This window comes from Rhinoderma darwinii, chromosome 7 (genome assembly GCF_050947455.1).
Source record: "Rhinoderma darwinii isolate aRhiDar2 chromosome 7, aRhiDar2.hap1, whole genome shotgun sequence".
NCBI lineage: Eukaryota > Metazoa > Chordata > Amphibia > Anura > Rhinodermatidae > Rhinoderma > Rhinoderma darwinii.
The window spans coordinates 90527461-90541404 of NC_134693.1; the positions used below are offsets into that span (position 1 = coordinate 90527461).

Consider the following 13944-nt stretch of genomic DNA (forward strand, 5'->3'; position numbering starts at 1 on the left):
CGAGGCGTATTATGCCTCGTTTTACGCCTGAAAATAGGGCTACAATACGTCGGCAAACATCTGCCCATTCATTTTTGCCGACGTACTGTGCAGACGACCTGTAATTTACGCGTCGTCGTTTGACCGCTGTCAAACGACGACGCGTAAATTGACTGCCTCGGCAAAGAAGTGCAGGGCACTTCTTTGCAACGTAATTTGAGCCGTTCTTCATTGAACTCAATGAAGAGCAGCTCAAGATTTACGAGCGTCACAAACGCCTCGTATATTACGTGGAGGAGCATTTACGTGTGAAACGAGGCAGCTGTTTTCTCTTGAAAACAGTCTGTCTTTTCACACGTAAATGCCTGCTATCGTGTGCACATACCCTAAGGGGTAATGTATGACACAGTTTTTGAAAACATTTTGGTATCTCGGACAACCCCTGTAATTTTCAGCTTCAAACACGCCTTGAAATCAGAGGCTGTTTTACCTTGAAAACAGGCTCGTACATTTTAGCCACTCCTTTTTGTACATGTGAACATACCCTAAACCAGCATGGGAGATCAGGTGGCGCTCAGCAAAAACAGGCACATTTCTTAATCGCACAGCAAGTTAAGAGAATATTTAAGATGAAGTATGGAGCAGGCATGGCTGAGCTTGCTCTATACTTAGCGGGTGACGGCTGTGTAATACAGCCGACACCTCACGGCAACGGGCGGAATAAAAGATCACTTTAATTCTGCCTGTTTAACCCCTTAGATACCAAGGTCAATTGCGACTGTGGCATCTAAATCGTTAGAATGAGGGGGGCATCCCCCTCCGATCTTCCCACGGCCCCCCCCGCAACGACGGAGTGCCGATGGATGTCATGGCAGCCTCGGGGGCCTAATGAACGCGTAAAAAAACGGCCACAAAAAAGAAGTGCAGGACACTTCTTGGGACGTTTTTGGAGCCGTTTTCCGCAGACTCTATTGAAAAAAGCTCCAAAAACGGCAGTAAAAAAACGCTGCAAAAAAGCTGCGAAAATTGCGAGTGGTACAAAAAAGTCTGAAAATTTGAGAAGTTTTTGACTCCTAGGAGGAGTTATAAGAGAAGTAAAAGACAGTTAGGGTATGTGCACACACACTAATTACGTCCGTAATTGACGGACGTAATTCGGCCGCAAGTCCCGGACCGAACACAGTGCAAGTAGCCGGGCTCCTAGCATCATACTTATGTACGATGCTAGGAGTCCCTGCCTCGCTGCAGGACAACTGTCCCGTAGTGTAATCATGTTTACAGTACGGGACAGTTGTCCTGCAGCGAGGCAGGGACTCCTAGCATCGTACATAAGTATGATGCTAGGAGCCCGGCTCCTTGCACTGTGTTCGGTCCGGTACTTGCGGCCGAAATACGTCCGTCAATTACGGACGTAATTAGTGTGTGTGCACATACCCTTAAAGTTTTTTTTAATGTTCCAAAATTTAAATATTAGAATTAAAAAAAAAAAAAAAAAAAGCTTTTTCCATATTTTTCTTTAATGTTGTAAAAATATAAAACATAACTAACTCATATCGCTGTGTCCGTAAAATTCAGAACTATTACAAATTAACGTTATTTAGAAAAAAAAATGGAGCACACCCAATTGAGGTTTTTTGGTCACCTGAGCGCCTTAAAAAAATGGAATAAAAAGTGATTAAAAAAAACGCAAGTATCACAAAACGGTGCTAATAAAAACGACTAAAGCTTGACCTGCAAAAAATAAGCTCCCACATTGCTCAATTGACGGAAGAATAAAACCGTTATGGGAAAACATAAAAAAAACATGTTTGGTATCGCCTTAATGGTATCAACCCATAGAATAAAGTGAACATGTAGTTTTTACTGCCTGATTGACACCGTAAAAATGAAACCCCCAAAACAATGGCGCGATCGCTGTTTTTTGCACATTTCACCCCACAAATTTTTTTCAGTTTTCGAGTACATTATATCATACATTAAATGGTGGCATGGAAAACTACAACTTGCCCTGCAAAAGACAAGCCCTCATAGGCTATGTCGACAAAAAATTAAAAAAAGTTATGGCTTTTGGAAGGCGGGGAGGAAAAAAATGAAAATTAACCGTGTCATTAAGGGGTTAATACATTGTTGTAGTACGAAGCCAACACAACACAGTTGTAACTGGTACATATGAATAGGTTACATATCACACACCTATTGCAGACAAAAAAAATCTTTTGAAGTAGTTGGGCATGCATAACCGTCAGCTCCCTGCTTCAGCATTCACTGTCTGAAGGGGCTGTAAGCTGCTTGGCACAGATAGGCGCGATGCAGTGACATCATCGCACCTGTCTGCGCCGACCCACTCATAGTACAGAGTGGAGAAGCAGACGGATCTCCTCCACTCGTCGTGGGAATGGGGATAGAGAAGTATTTATTTTTATATTAAGCACTGTAGGGCATTATAATGTATGGTGGCAGCTAAAGGGAATTATACTGCATGGGGCAGCTAACAGGGAATTATACTGCATGGGGCAGCTAACAGGGAATTATACGGTATGGGGCAGCTAACAGGGAATTATACTGTATGGGGCAGCTATAGGGGCATTATACGGTATGAGGGCAGCTATGGGGGCATTATTTTGTGTGGGGCAATTTGTTGTGGCCATTATACTGTATGGGGCATCTGTGTGGGCATTATACTATATGTGGAAATTTGTGTTGGCTTTATACTTTATGGGGGAAGCTATGGGGGCATTATGCTGTATGGGGGAGGCTATGGGGAAATTTGTGAGGGCATTATACGGTTACTATGACGACGCAAGGGAAGTATAGACATTTTTTAAAATTTAATTGAAACAAAAAAAAAGGGTTTTTGTTTTTTTTCAGATTTGCAATTCAATATTTGCTATTTGTTTACCTCCCCATTGAACTCTATGGGGAAAAACGGCAACAAAAGCGCAATGATTCCTCAGAATAAATTGACATGATGTGGATTAAAAATCTGCAGGGCAGGTCAATTTATGCAAATTTTCTTAGCAGATTTTTTCCGCAGTTTGTGGATGAGATTTGTTCAGATCTCATCCACTATGCTGCTATTGTTTTACGTGCCAGATTTTCCGCAATATAATTGGTTACGGAAAATCAGCAGCTTATCTGCCACGTGTGCACATAAGAGTATTCTGCTAGCATTGAGCTGCTGAAATCTGTTCTGCTCAGTAAGAACTTGTACATTTCTGCTGTTATGATGATCTGTTCTTTATAGCACCTGTAAAAAACAGAATGCAAATTATAGCTCATTATTTATTTATGCTGTGCAAAGTGATACTAAACTAAAAAAAGCTGTAAAAGACGGAGCTGTTTTCAAGGGAAAACAGCCTCTGATTTTAAGCCGATTTTAAAGCATCAAGCGTTTAATGTGTTTTTTTTACGCCCGTTTATTTTACGCGCCGTATTTTCAAACAGCCACGTAATAATATGTCCTGTCGGAACGAAATGCTGTTCTTCCCATTGAAATCAATGGGCAGATGTTTGGAGGCGTTCAGCTTCAATATTTTCAGCCGTTTTTCAGGATGTTTATGGCCCGAAAAACGGTCGAAAATAAGCCGTGTGAACATACCCTTACTTTGGCTTTTCAGATTCTGAGCTCTACTCTGTCATGGGAACCATGGCAGGTCAGAAGGCACATGCAGTGCTCCCTATAAGGTACGCGGCTGCGCAGCTTCCACAGTCCGCCCACTCACTAAAGTTTAAAGCCCGCGCACTGTCACGGGCGGATGCAGTTGTGTCGCCAGCACTGGAGGGCGCCTCCGGTGCTTGCTACAGCCACATTCACTTGTATGTGCATCCTCAGGACGCAGATACAAATGAATACTATAAGCTCCAGGCCACATTGGGCCTGCAGCCTATAAAGCTCTGGGAAGACTCCCTATGCAGGCTGGCAAGATGACGTCACATCACGCCGGTCTACGAATGCGTCCCGCCCGAGAGGAGGTGTAGCACTCCATCCGTCACGGAAGCTGGACAAAGTAAGTACAATCTTTTTTTTTTTTTTCGAGGAGGCTGAGTGGCAATATACAGGGGGGGGGGGGGGAATTGCTGTGTGGCAGTATATACAAGGGGAGAGGGGGGCTGTGTAGCACCATATACAAGGGGAGAGGGGGCTGGGTAGCACTATATACAAGGGGAGAGGTAGAGCTACATAGTACAAGGGGGGATTTTTGTGTGGCAGTATATACAAAGGGAGGGGGGCTGTGTAGCAGTATATACAAGGGGAAATATAAATATATTTTATTGCCCCTACATTAAATAAAAACAAAAACATACACATATTAGGTATCTAAACGACCGTAATAAACTGAAGAATTAATCTTAGGCTAAGTACAAACTACCGTCACTATCGGTTTACTTAGGAGGAGAGGACCGATACATCAAACGGAAAGCAACAATTCTGTTAGAATTACCATTGATTTCAATAGTAAAAACTTTTGTATCAGTTGCTTTCCGTTCAAAAAAACGTAGACTAAAGGAAACAAAAGTGCAGTAGGCAGAACTTTTGTTTCCGGTCAAAAAAATGAAAACATAGCGAACTGAGACAAACGGAAAGCAACTGATACAAAAGTATTACCATTGAAATCAAGGTAGAGAGGTAAACTGATAGGCTTCCTTCACACTGGCGTTGCTAACAGGTTATTTAGCGTGAAACGTGAATGGGATAAAAAATAAACAAGAAAAACTATGCAGAGAATCGCTTTTTCCTATATTCACGCCGTAAAAATATTTTTTTTCTACCCCCAAACTGCGAAAAAAATAATACAAGTTCTCCCGCATAAAACAAGGCCTCATACGGCCACGTCAATGAAAAGAAATAAAAGTGTTATGGCTGCTGAAAGGCAGAGAGGTAATAACAAAAAAATGTAGCTCGTCATTAAGGCCTTTTCTGGCCCGGTCATTAAGAGGTTAAATAGAATCTTATCTTCCAAGTTTAAACATGGGTAATTTTAAAGTAGTTTTTACACGTGGCGATACTGGTTTGGGAGGGAGACGCCACTACTGCGTCTAAAAACTATGGCACAAAATGTGGTTAATGCTGTTGTTTTGCCTCATGGGGTCCCACAATTACCATGTCTTTTCCACACTGTATTTTTCTTAAACAGAAAAATTAGGGAGAAGAAAACACTACACAAATGTAAGGGAGTGGGCGTGATTAAAAATGAAATAAGCTAATAACGTATGCCCTAAAAGTTTGTGGTTGTTAACCTCGGTATAAATAGGACTTTTTAAATTCCCATTCACTTCTACACATTCAGCATGAAAAACTGCAACAGTAAATCGAGCAGTAACCTGCATGCGTGATCATACCCTCAAAGCTTACAAATTGGTAGTGTATATTTATCATCAACTATAAAAAAAACTACTTGAAAGGTAGCAGCGTAGCTATTGGGGCTGGTGTGGTATGTGCCCTAGGTGCAGGGTGCCAACAAGCCACTTTGCCTTAGGCCAGTGTATTTTCATAATCTTTGCCATGGGGAAAAAAAGCCTAGCTGTGACTGTGAAAGGATTTAATTAAAGACGACCTAAGCAGTACAGTCTCAGTGTAAAGTAAAATTATACCTTTTCATAGTCAAACATTTAATTATTAGTTAGAATTCATGATGCTGGAAGAAAAAAAACCATTTACTGCAGCATCAATTAGTTTTGCTCATATTGGCCTGCGGCCTTTCAATATTCTAACCAAAGAAAACAAGAAATAAACTAATCTGAGTTCACTGTAATGTATCCTTATTGAAAGAAAAATCTGTCTTCTTGAGTAAAACCCTGGTTAATAATATATTTATTGCTCCTTAATTTAAGAATAATACATGACATAGGTAATGGTCATGAACTCTGGAGATGTGAATCTTCCTGTGTACCAAAACAAAAGACAGTGCATTGGTTTCCGAGAGAACAGCAGAAACTAACAGAGAATAAAATATACACAAAACACCCTACACTTGGGAACTACATACAATGCCATAGCGTCAAAATTACTGACAGACCCATTTCATTTAGAACCTCCAGTCCTCCAAGAGTATATTAGAACAACCAAACCATCTTAAATGCAATGGTCTCATGGCGACCAGTTCACTTGGCCTACACAGCAGTCCTTTTTTTTTTTTTTCTTTTTTCTGCATAAGGCCACGTTCTTGATGCTTACAATATATGATGTAAAACTACAACAGATGATCATCGGAAAAGGTGACCACAATTTAATATCTAGCTCACTGAGCCGTGACTAGAGCTGTGGGATCACCATGCTCCATGTTCCAGAGTCGATAGAATTCTATGAAATCCACATAAGGTTCTACCCGACCATCCTCGTCTGGCTGAAGAGATGGTGATGGGCGAGTACGGAAGAGCCCACCATCTGAGCTGGAGCTGCTGCTCTGAGTGTGAGTGTTGGTGGACTGGAGAGTTGCACTAGGTGACTGCCTAGATAAAAACAAAGAAAAATTAAATGGTGGCTAGAAGAAGGTGACAATGGATATGCTGTACAGCTGACCAGTAGATCCATGTTGAACCGTAATGCAAAGACAGATCAAGAAGAACACATTATACTATGTAATTGTGTGATATATCCTAGATATTACAGTATTGATAACCTAATCTCCTCATCTGCCTCTCAGTTTTTATCTTTAATCTCTTTCCTTGGCCATTCACAACTTACTGATTCTCCTACACATGAAGACGGGAACTCTCTTGATCTGGTCTGCTTGCAGCTGTGCTCAGGCAATATTAATTCTCCTCTCCAGCTCTCTGAACACAACCTTAAAGGGGTTGTCCCAAGTTGACTCAAATTTTTTTTTTTTATACATTCTAAGCAGGAAATTAATTTGAAAACATTTGGTGTTAAAAAAAATTTAAAATTCATTTCCTAAGTGCCTTTTTTTTACACTTGATAACTCAGCAAATGCTGGTTATCTTTTCTAAAAAGGGGCGTGAGCGGCTCGATGTCAATCAAGCCGCTCTGCTCTGCAGTGTGCGCGCTCCCGACGTTGCTAGATACTGTAGTTCTAGCAACATCGGGAGAATGTACGTCTCAAGCGGGCATGGTAAGCCCGATTGAGACGAACTTACCGTGAATGTCATCAACACTACACTACACTACCGTTTCGGCAAGCCACTTTTCCCTCCCCCACCCTGTCACTACATTTTTGTACCCGCCGCATCGGTGCTGCATCAGCACCCGGCGAACAACTAAAAATATATAAAATAAACTCACCTAAGACGTTCTAACGGCGCTCTGAACGGCCCCGTCACTTGCCATCTTCCTTCTTCTTGGCGCCGCTCGCATTCATAGTAACAATGCGTTGTGGCCAGATGACGTAATCATATCAGGCCCACGTGATTACTTCATCTGCGCCCACCACTCTGTTATTGTGAATGGGAGAAGAAAAGTGACGGGACCGTTCAGCTCTTCGTGGGAACGTCTTAGGTGAGTTTATTTTTGTATGTATGTTGTTATGTATGTGTATGTATGTATATGTTTTCTTGTATGTATGTTGTCATGTTTGTATGTGTATATGTGCATGTATGTGTATATGTGCATGTATGTTTGCATGTATGTATGTTTGCATGTATGTATGTTTGCATATATGTATGTTTGCTTGTATGTATGTTTGCTTGTATGTATGTTTGCTTGCTTGTATGTATGTTTGCATGTATGTATGTTTGCTTGTATGTATGTTTGCTTGTATGTATGTTTGCTTGTATGTATGTATGCTTGCTTGTATGTATGTATGTTTGCATGTTTGCTTGTATGTATGTTTGCTTGTAGGTATGTATGTTTGCTTGTATGTATGTATGTATATGTTTTCATGTATGTGTGTTTTCATGTATGTATGTTTGCATGTATGTATGTTTGCATGTATGTATGTTTGCATGTATGTATGTATGTTGTCATGTTTGTATGTGTGTATGTTTTCATGTATGTGTTTTCATGTAGGTATGTTTGCATGTATGTATGTATGTTTGTATGTATGTTTTCATGTATGTATGTTGTCATGTTTGTATGTGTATATGTGCATGTATGTTTTCATGTATGTATGTTTTCATGTATGTATGTTTTCATGTATGTATGTATGTTTTCTTGTATGTATGTTGTCATGTTTGTATGTGTGTATGTTTTCATGTATGTGTTTTCATGTATGTATGTTGTCATGTTTGTATGTGTATATGTGCATGTAGGTTTGCATGTATGTGTTTTCATGTAGGTATGCTTGCATGTATGTTTGTATGTATGTTTTCATGTATGTTGTCATGTTTGTATGTGTATACGTGCATGTATGTTTGCATGTATGTATGTATGTATGTATGTATGTATGTATGTATGTTTGTTTGTATATATGTCTGTATGGCCATGTATGATACTGTCTGCTGGCGCCCTGTATCTAAGCCAACTTTGCCGCAGGCTTCTATACATGGTATAACAGTCAGTATCACACATGAAAGTGAAAGTAAGCCTACGACATGTTTTATTTCATTTTGTTTTTATATTTTTGATTTTTTTACAGGTTTGGTGTTTGGACTACGTCGGTTTCGAGGACTACTTAGATGACGCTTTTTTTTTCATCAATAAAATGGTTAATGAGGGTTGTGTTGGGGGTGCTTTATTTCAATAAAATATTTTATCTATATCTTTGTCTTTTATTTTCAAGTTTTATTACTATCACTTTAGTAATGGCCGCTGTCTGAGTGACAAGGTCCATTACTAAGGGGAGGCTTAGTGTTAGCCGGTACAGAGGCTAACACTAAACACCATTATTACCCCGGTACCCACCACCACCAGGGGTGCCGGGAAGAGCTGGGTATGATCCAGTACCCGACCATCTGTTGTGATGGTAGGGCTCTGGGGCGGCCGCAGGCTGGTATTATGAGGCTGGGAAGGGCCAAAAACAGTGGACCTTCCCACCCTTGTAATGCTAGGCTGCTGCTGCTGTGTTGTATCTGGCTGGTTATAAAAATGGGGGGGACCCCACGTCATTTTTTTTTATTATTTATTATTTTTATTAAAAAGACATGGGGTTCCACCCAATTTATCATAACCAGCCACATACAACACAGTGTTATTAGCCTGGGAATGTACTAAACCAGTGGCCCCTCCCACCTGTGTAATGCCAGACTGCTGCGGCCTTGTATATGGCTGGTTATTAAAAATGTGGGGGACCCAACGTCTATTGTTAAATTTTACAAAAAAACGACGTGGGGGTCCCCCCCATTTTTATAACCAGCCCGATACAACACAGCAGCCTAGCATTACAAGGGTGGGAAGGTCCACTGTTTTTGGCCCTTCCCAGCCTCATAATACCAGCCTACGGCCGCCCCAGTACCCGACCATCACAACAGATGGTCGGGTACTGGATCGTACCAAGCTCTTCCCGGCACCCCTGGTGGTGGTGGGTACCGGGGTAATAATGGGTGGTTAGTGCTAGCCTCTGCATCGGCTAACACTAAGTACCGCCTTAATAATGGACGCTGTAAATCAGCCAACTACCATTATCTAGGCACTAATAAAGTTTGAAAAAAAACCACAAAGACAATTTTTTTTTATTGAAATAAGAAATCCCCAACAAAACCCTCGTTAACCATTTTATTAAAATTTTCAAAAAACGTAGATCTACGCAGTAGTCCGACGAATCGAAAGACGTAGTCCAATATCAAAATCTGCAACAACATTAAAAAAAAGTTAGCAATGTGAACAATACCGATACTTATACTCACCTACACACACACAAACAACCACACACAAACATATACACAAACACATATAAACACACACCCATATATTACACAAACACACACATAAACACACAAACACATACACACATATACACACACACATATACACACAAACATATACACAAACACATGTACACAAACACACCCATATATACACAAACATATACACAAACATATATACACAAACACACACACACACACACACACACACATATATACACAAACACACACACATATACACAAACACACATGTATACAAAAACACACACAAACATATACACACAAACCTATACACATATGCACAAACACACCCATATATACACATATACACACACACACATATACAAAAACACACAAACATATACACATATGCACAAACACACCCATATATACACAAACACACACATATACAAAAACTCACAAACATATACACACAAACATATGCACAAACACACACACAAACACACACACATATACACAAACACACATATACACACAAACATATACACAAACACATGTACACAAACAAACCCACATATACACAAACATATACATATATACACAAACACACCCATATATACACACACACACACATACACAAACACACCCATATATACACAAACACACACACACATAAACACACCAAAAAAGCACACACACATATACACACAAACATATACACATATACACACAAACATATGTACACAAACACACCCATATATACACAAACACATACACAAACCCACACATATACAAAAACACACACACACACACACAAACATATACACACAAACATATACACAAACACACCCATATATACACACACACAAACACACACACATATACACAAACACAAAAATATACACAAACATATACACACAAATACACCCATATATACACTCACACATAAACACACACACATATACACAAACACACCCATATATACACAAACACAGACTAACACACACACACACACACACACACACACTTACCTTTAGCGGAGCGCAGACTTCTCCTTGCGACGGGTGCCTTCCACTTCATCTCCTTGCATCTCCTGCGCATGCGCCGAGATGCGCGTTCATGAGTAAATGACATCCTCTGCTCCGGACGCAGAGGATGTCATTACGCATGCGCGGCCACCGCTAAAGGTAAATAGCGGTGGCCGGGAACCTAGGCAACGAGCAGGATACAAAGAGGGACCGACCGCAACTTCAATCAACGATATCAAGAAAACGACATCGCTGGACGACGGACAGGTAATTAGAATTCTTCTTATTTTTACATGGGGGAGCTTTATAGCTCCATTTATCAACTTGGGACAACCCCTTTAACTCCTTTACTCTCAACAATTCTCTGCCTCTTTAGGATATACCTACCCATCATACAAACCGAAATCTACACAAAGTTTTTTGTAGGCAGAAAAATCGACCTCCAAATGCCTTCAGGAATTTTTAGGCAGATTTTGACCCGCCTCCAATCCCTTGCCACGATTTGCACATTCTGCCATTGAACGTCGCAAAAAACGCTTCATCTGCCGCTTATTATTATACCGTGAGCAGCTCAAATCTTCCGCGGAAAAAAAGCCTCCGCCTCCCATTAAAATCAATGGGGGCGGTTTCGGCTGTTTTTTTTGTCACTGATTCTGCGGTTTTCGCATAAAAAAAAACTCTGTGTGAACTGGACCTTATACATGCTGCTATAATCTTAAGGCTACATTCACACTTCATTTTTTCAGGCGTATTTCTGAGCGTACACGCCTTGAAATATGCCTGGAAAAAACTAGCAAAATGCCTACAAGCAGTTTCCCATTGAATCCAATGTGCTGTGCTGTTCACATGAGGTGTATTTTTTTAAACGCTGCTGAATTTAAAAAAAACACCTTGTAAAAAGAAGTAGAACATCACTTCTTGAGACGTTTTTGGAGCCGATTTTCCATTGATACTATGAAAAACACCTTAAAAAAATAAAAATAAAAGCCGAAAAAAAAAAAGTCCCAATTAAAAGAACCTTCCTTTTTTCATCTTCATAAACACCTTGAAATCAGAGGCTGTTTTCCCTTTGAAACAGCTCCATAATTTTCAGCCACTTCTTTTTATACGTGTGAACATAACCCAAGACTGAAAAAAAAAATAATCTCTGAGCCCGTCCTGCACTGCTAACTACCAAACGGTCTCTAATCTCCCCATTATCTCTAAATTTCTGGAACGCTTGTTCAACTCTAGCTTAATCTGCTATCTCTCTTCTCGATCCCTTACTATCTGGCTTCTGCACTTTGTAGAAACTATCCTAAGTGTTCACATCACCGTCACTTTCTGCTGAGGGGTTCCATCGGAGGTTTCCATCGGAGGTTTCCGTCGGGTTAACCCCTCAACGGAAAGGCAAACGGAAACCTCAGCTTCCGTCTACCTCACCATTGAACTCAATGGTGATGGAAAACTTGCTAATGGTTTCTGTCTGTCACCGTTGTGACAGGGTTCTGTCGTATTGACGGAATCAATAGCGCAGTCGACTGCGCTATTGGTTCCATCAAGAACAATGGAACCCCGTCACAACGGTGACAAATGGAAAACTTTAGCTAGGTTTCCGTCATCATTGAGTTCAATGGTGAGGGAAAGGGAAGCTAAGGTGAAAACGCACCAATATAGGACAGGCAGTGAGTTTCACTCAGCGGACACTCGCTGCGTGAAAACTCACGCATTTGTGTGAACGGCCCCATTGAAATAAATGGGTCCGTGTGCTGCGGGTGATTTCCATGCACAGCACACGGACGTTATTCACGTTCGTGTGAATGGGCCCTTACACAGACGTTCTAGGAGTCGTTTTCAGCCTGATAAGGAGGGCTGATCACAGCTGAAGGAGAAAAGTGCTCAGCTGAGTGCATTTGCACCTTCGTTTAATCAACAGTGGGGGTCCGGGCACCCAGACCCCCACCGATCCAAACTTTTGATATGTCTCTATGACATATCAAAAGTTTGATGAAAGTGTAGATCCTATTTAATTACTGTAACACATTGCTAATCGGTCTTCCCCTCACTAACATTTCCCCTCTCCAATCTATTCTGAATGCAGCAGCCAGACCCATCTTTTTGACCGATCGCTACACAATAGCCTCTACAATGTGCCAGTCACTGCACTGGTTGCCTATTCACTTTAGAATACAATTTAAACTTATATAATTACATAAATGACGTAACTGTACACTATGTTAAGGGGTTGTACCATGTTCTCTTACTCCTATTCAGAGCATGCGTGGTTGATACACACTGTGACCAACACGCATGATCTATTCCAGGGTTCGGCAACCTCCGGCACCCGTACCACAGCTGGCACGCGGGGCCTTGATCTCTGGCATGCTCTCCCCGTGTTCAGCGCCGTTGTATACTGTGGTGCTTAAGACAGGGAGAGACTCAGGGACAAAGCGGATAGATAAAGGGGCAGAGCGACACAGTGGCAGAGCGGGGAGACACACTGGCATACTCGCCGCATGTTCAGCGCCATTGTATGCTGCAGCGCTGAACACCGGGAGAGACTCAGGGGCAGTGCTGGGAGAGACAAGGGGAGACACGGGGGCAGAGTGGAGTGACATGGGGAGACACAGAGGCGCAGCGGGGGGAGACACAGGATCTGCAGGGAGAGAAACTACTAGGGTAGGAAATATCGGTGCTTTGATTGATGGGATTTGTAGTCTTTATTTACAACAGGAAACGGCCGGCCACAGCAAAATAGCGAAGTAAACCAACTGGAAAATGACCTCAAGAAATTGAGTCATAAAAACAGGTAACATAGGTTGAAGATTAGTAACAGATACAAATGTTTGTTAAATTAAAGGGGTTGTCCCAAGTTGATAAATGGAGCTATAAAGCTCCCCCATGTAAAAATAAGAAGAATTCTAATTACCTGTCCGTCGTCCAGCGATGTCGTTTTCTTGATATCGTTGATTGAAGTTGCGGTCGGTCCCTCTTTGTATCCTGCTCGTTGCCTAGGTTCCCGGCCACCGCTATTTACCTTTAGCGGTGGCCACGCATGCGTAATGACATCCTCTGCGCCCTGAGCAGAGGATGTCATTTGCTCGTGAACGCGCATCTCGGCGCATGCGCAGAAGATGCAGTGGAAGGCACCCGTCGCAAGGAGAAGTCTGTATATGTTTGTGTGTGTGTGTGTCTGTGTATATATGGGTGTGTTTGTGTATATGTGTGTTTGTGTGTGTGT

At 41.5% G+C, this 13944-nt stretch overlaps 1 protein-coding gene across 1 annotated transcript in view; it reads right to left on the reverse strand.

The window, feature by feature from the left end:
* Positions 1-5774: 5774 nt before the first annotated feature.
* TAB1 (TGF-beta activated kinase 1 (MAP3K7) binding protein 1) overlaps positions 5775-13944 on the reverse strand; it is a 130208-nt gene continuing 122038 nt past the window's right edge. The window contains exon 11 of the mRNA XM_075833660.1: positions 5775-6429. Within this exon, the coding sequence (XP_075689775.1) occupies positions 6219-6429 (211 nt within the window). The 3' untranslated portion in view covers positions 5775-6218. The remainder of the gene's footprint in view (positions 6430-13944) is intronic.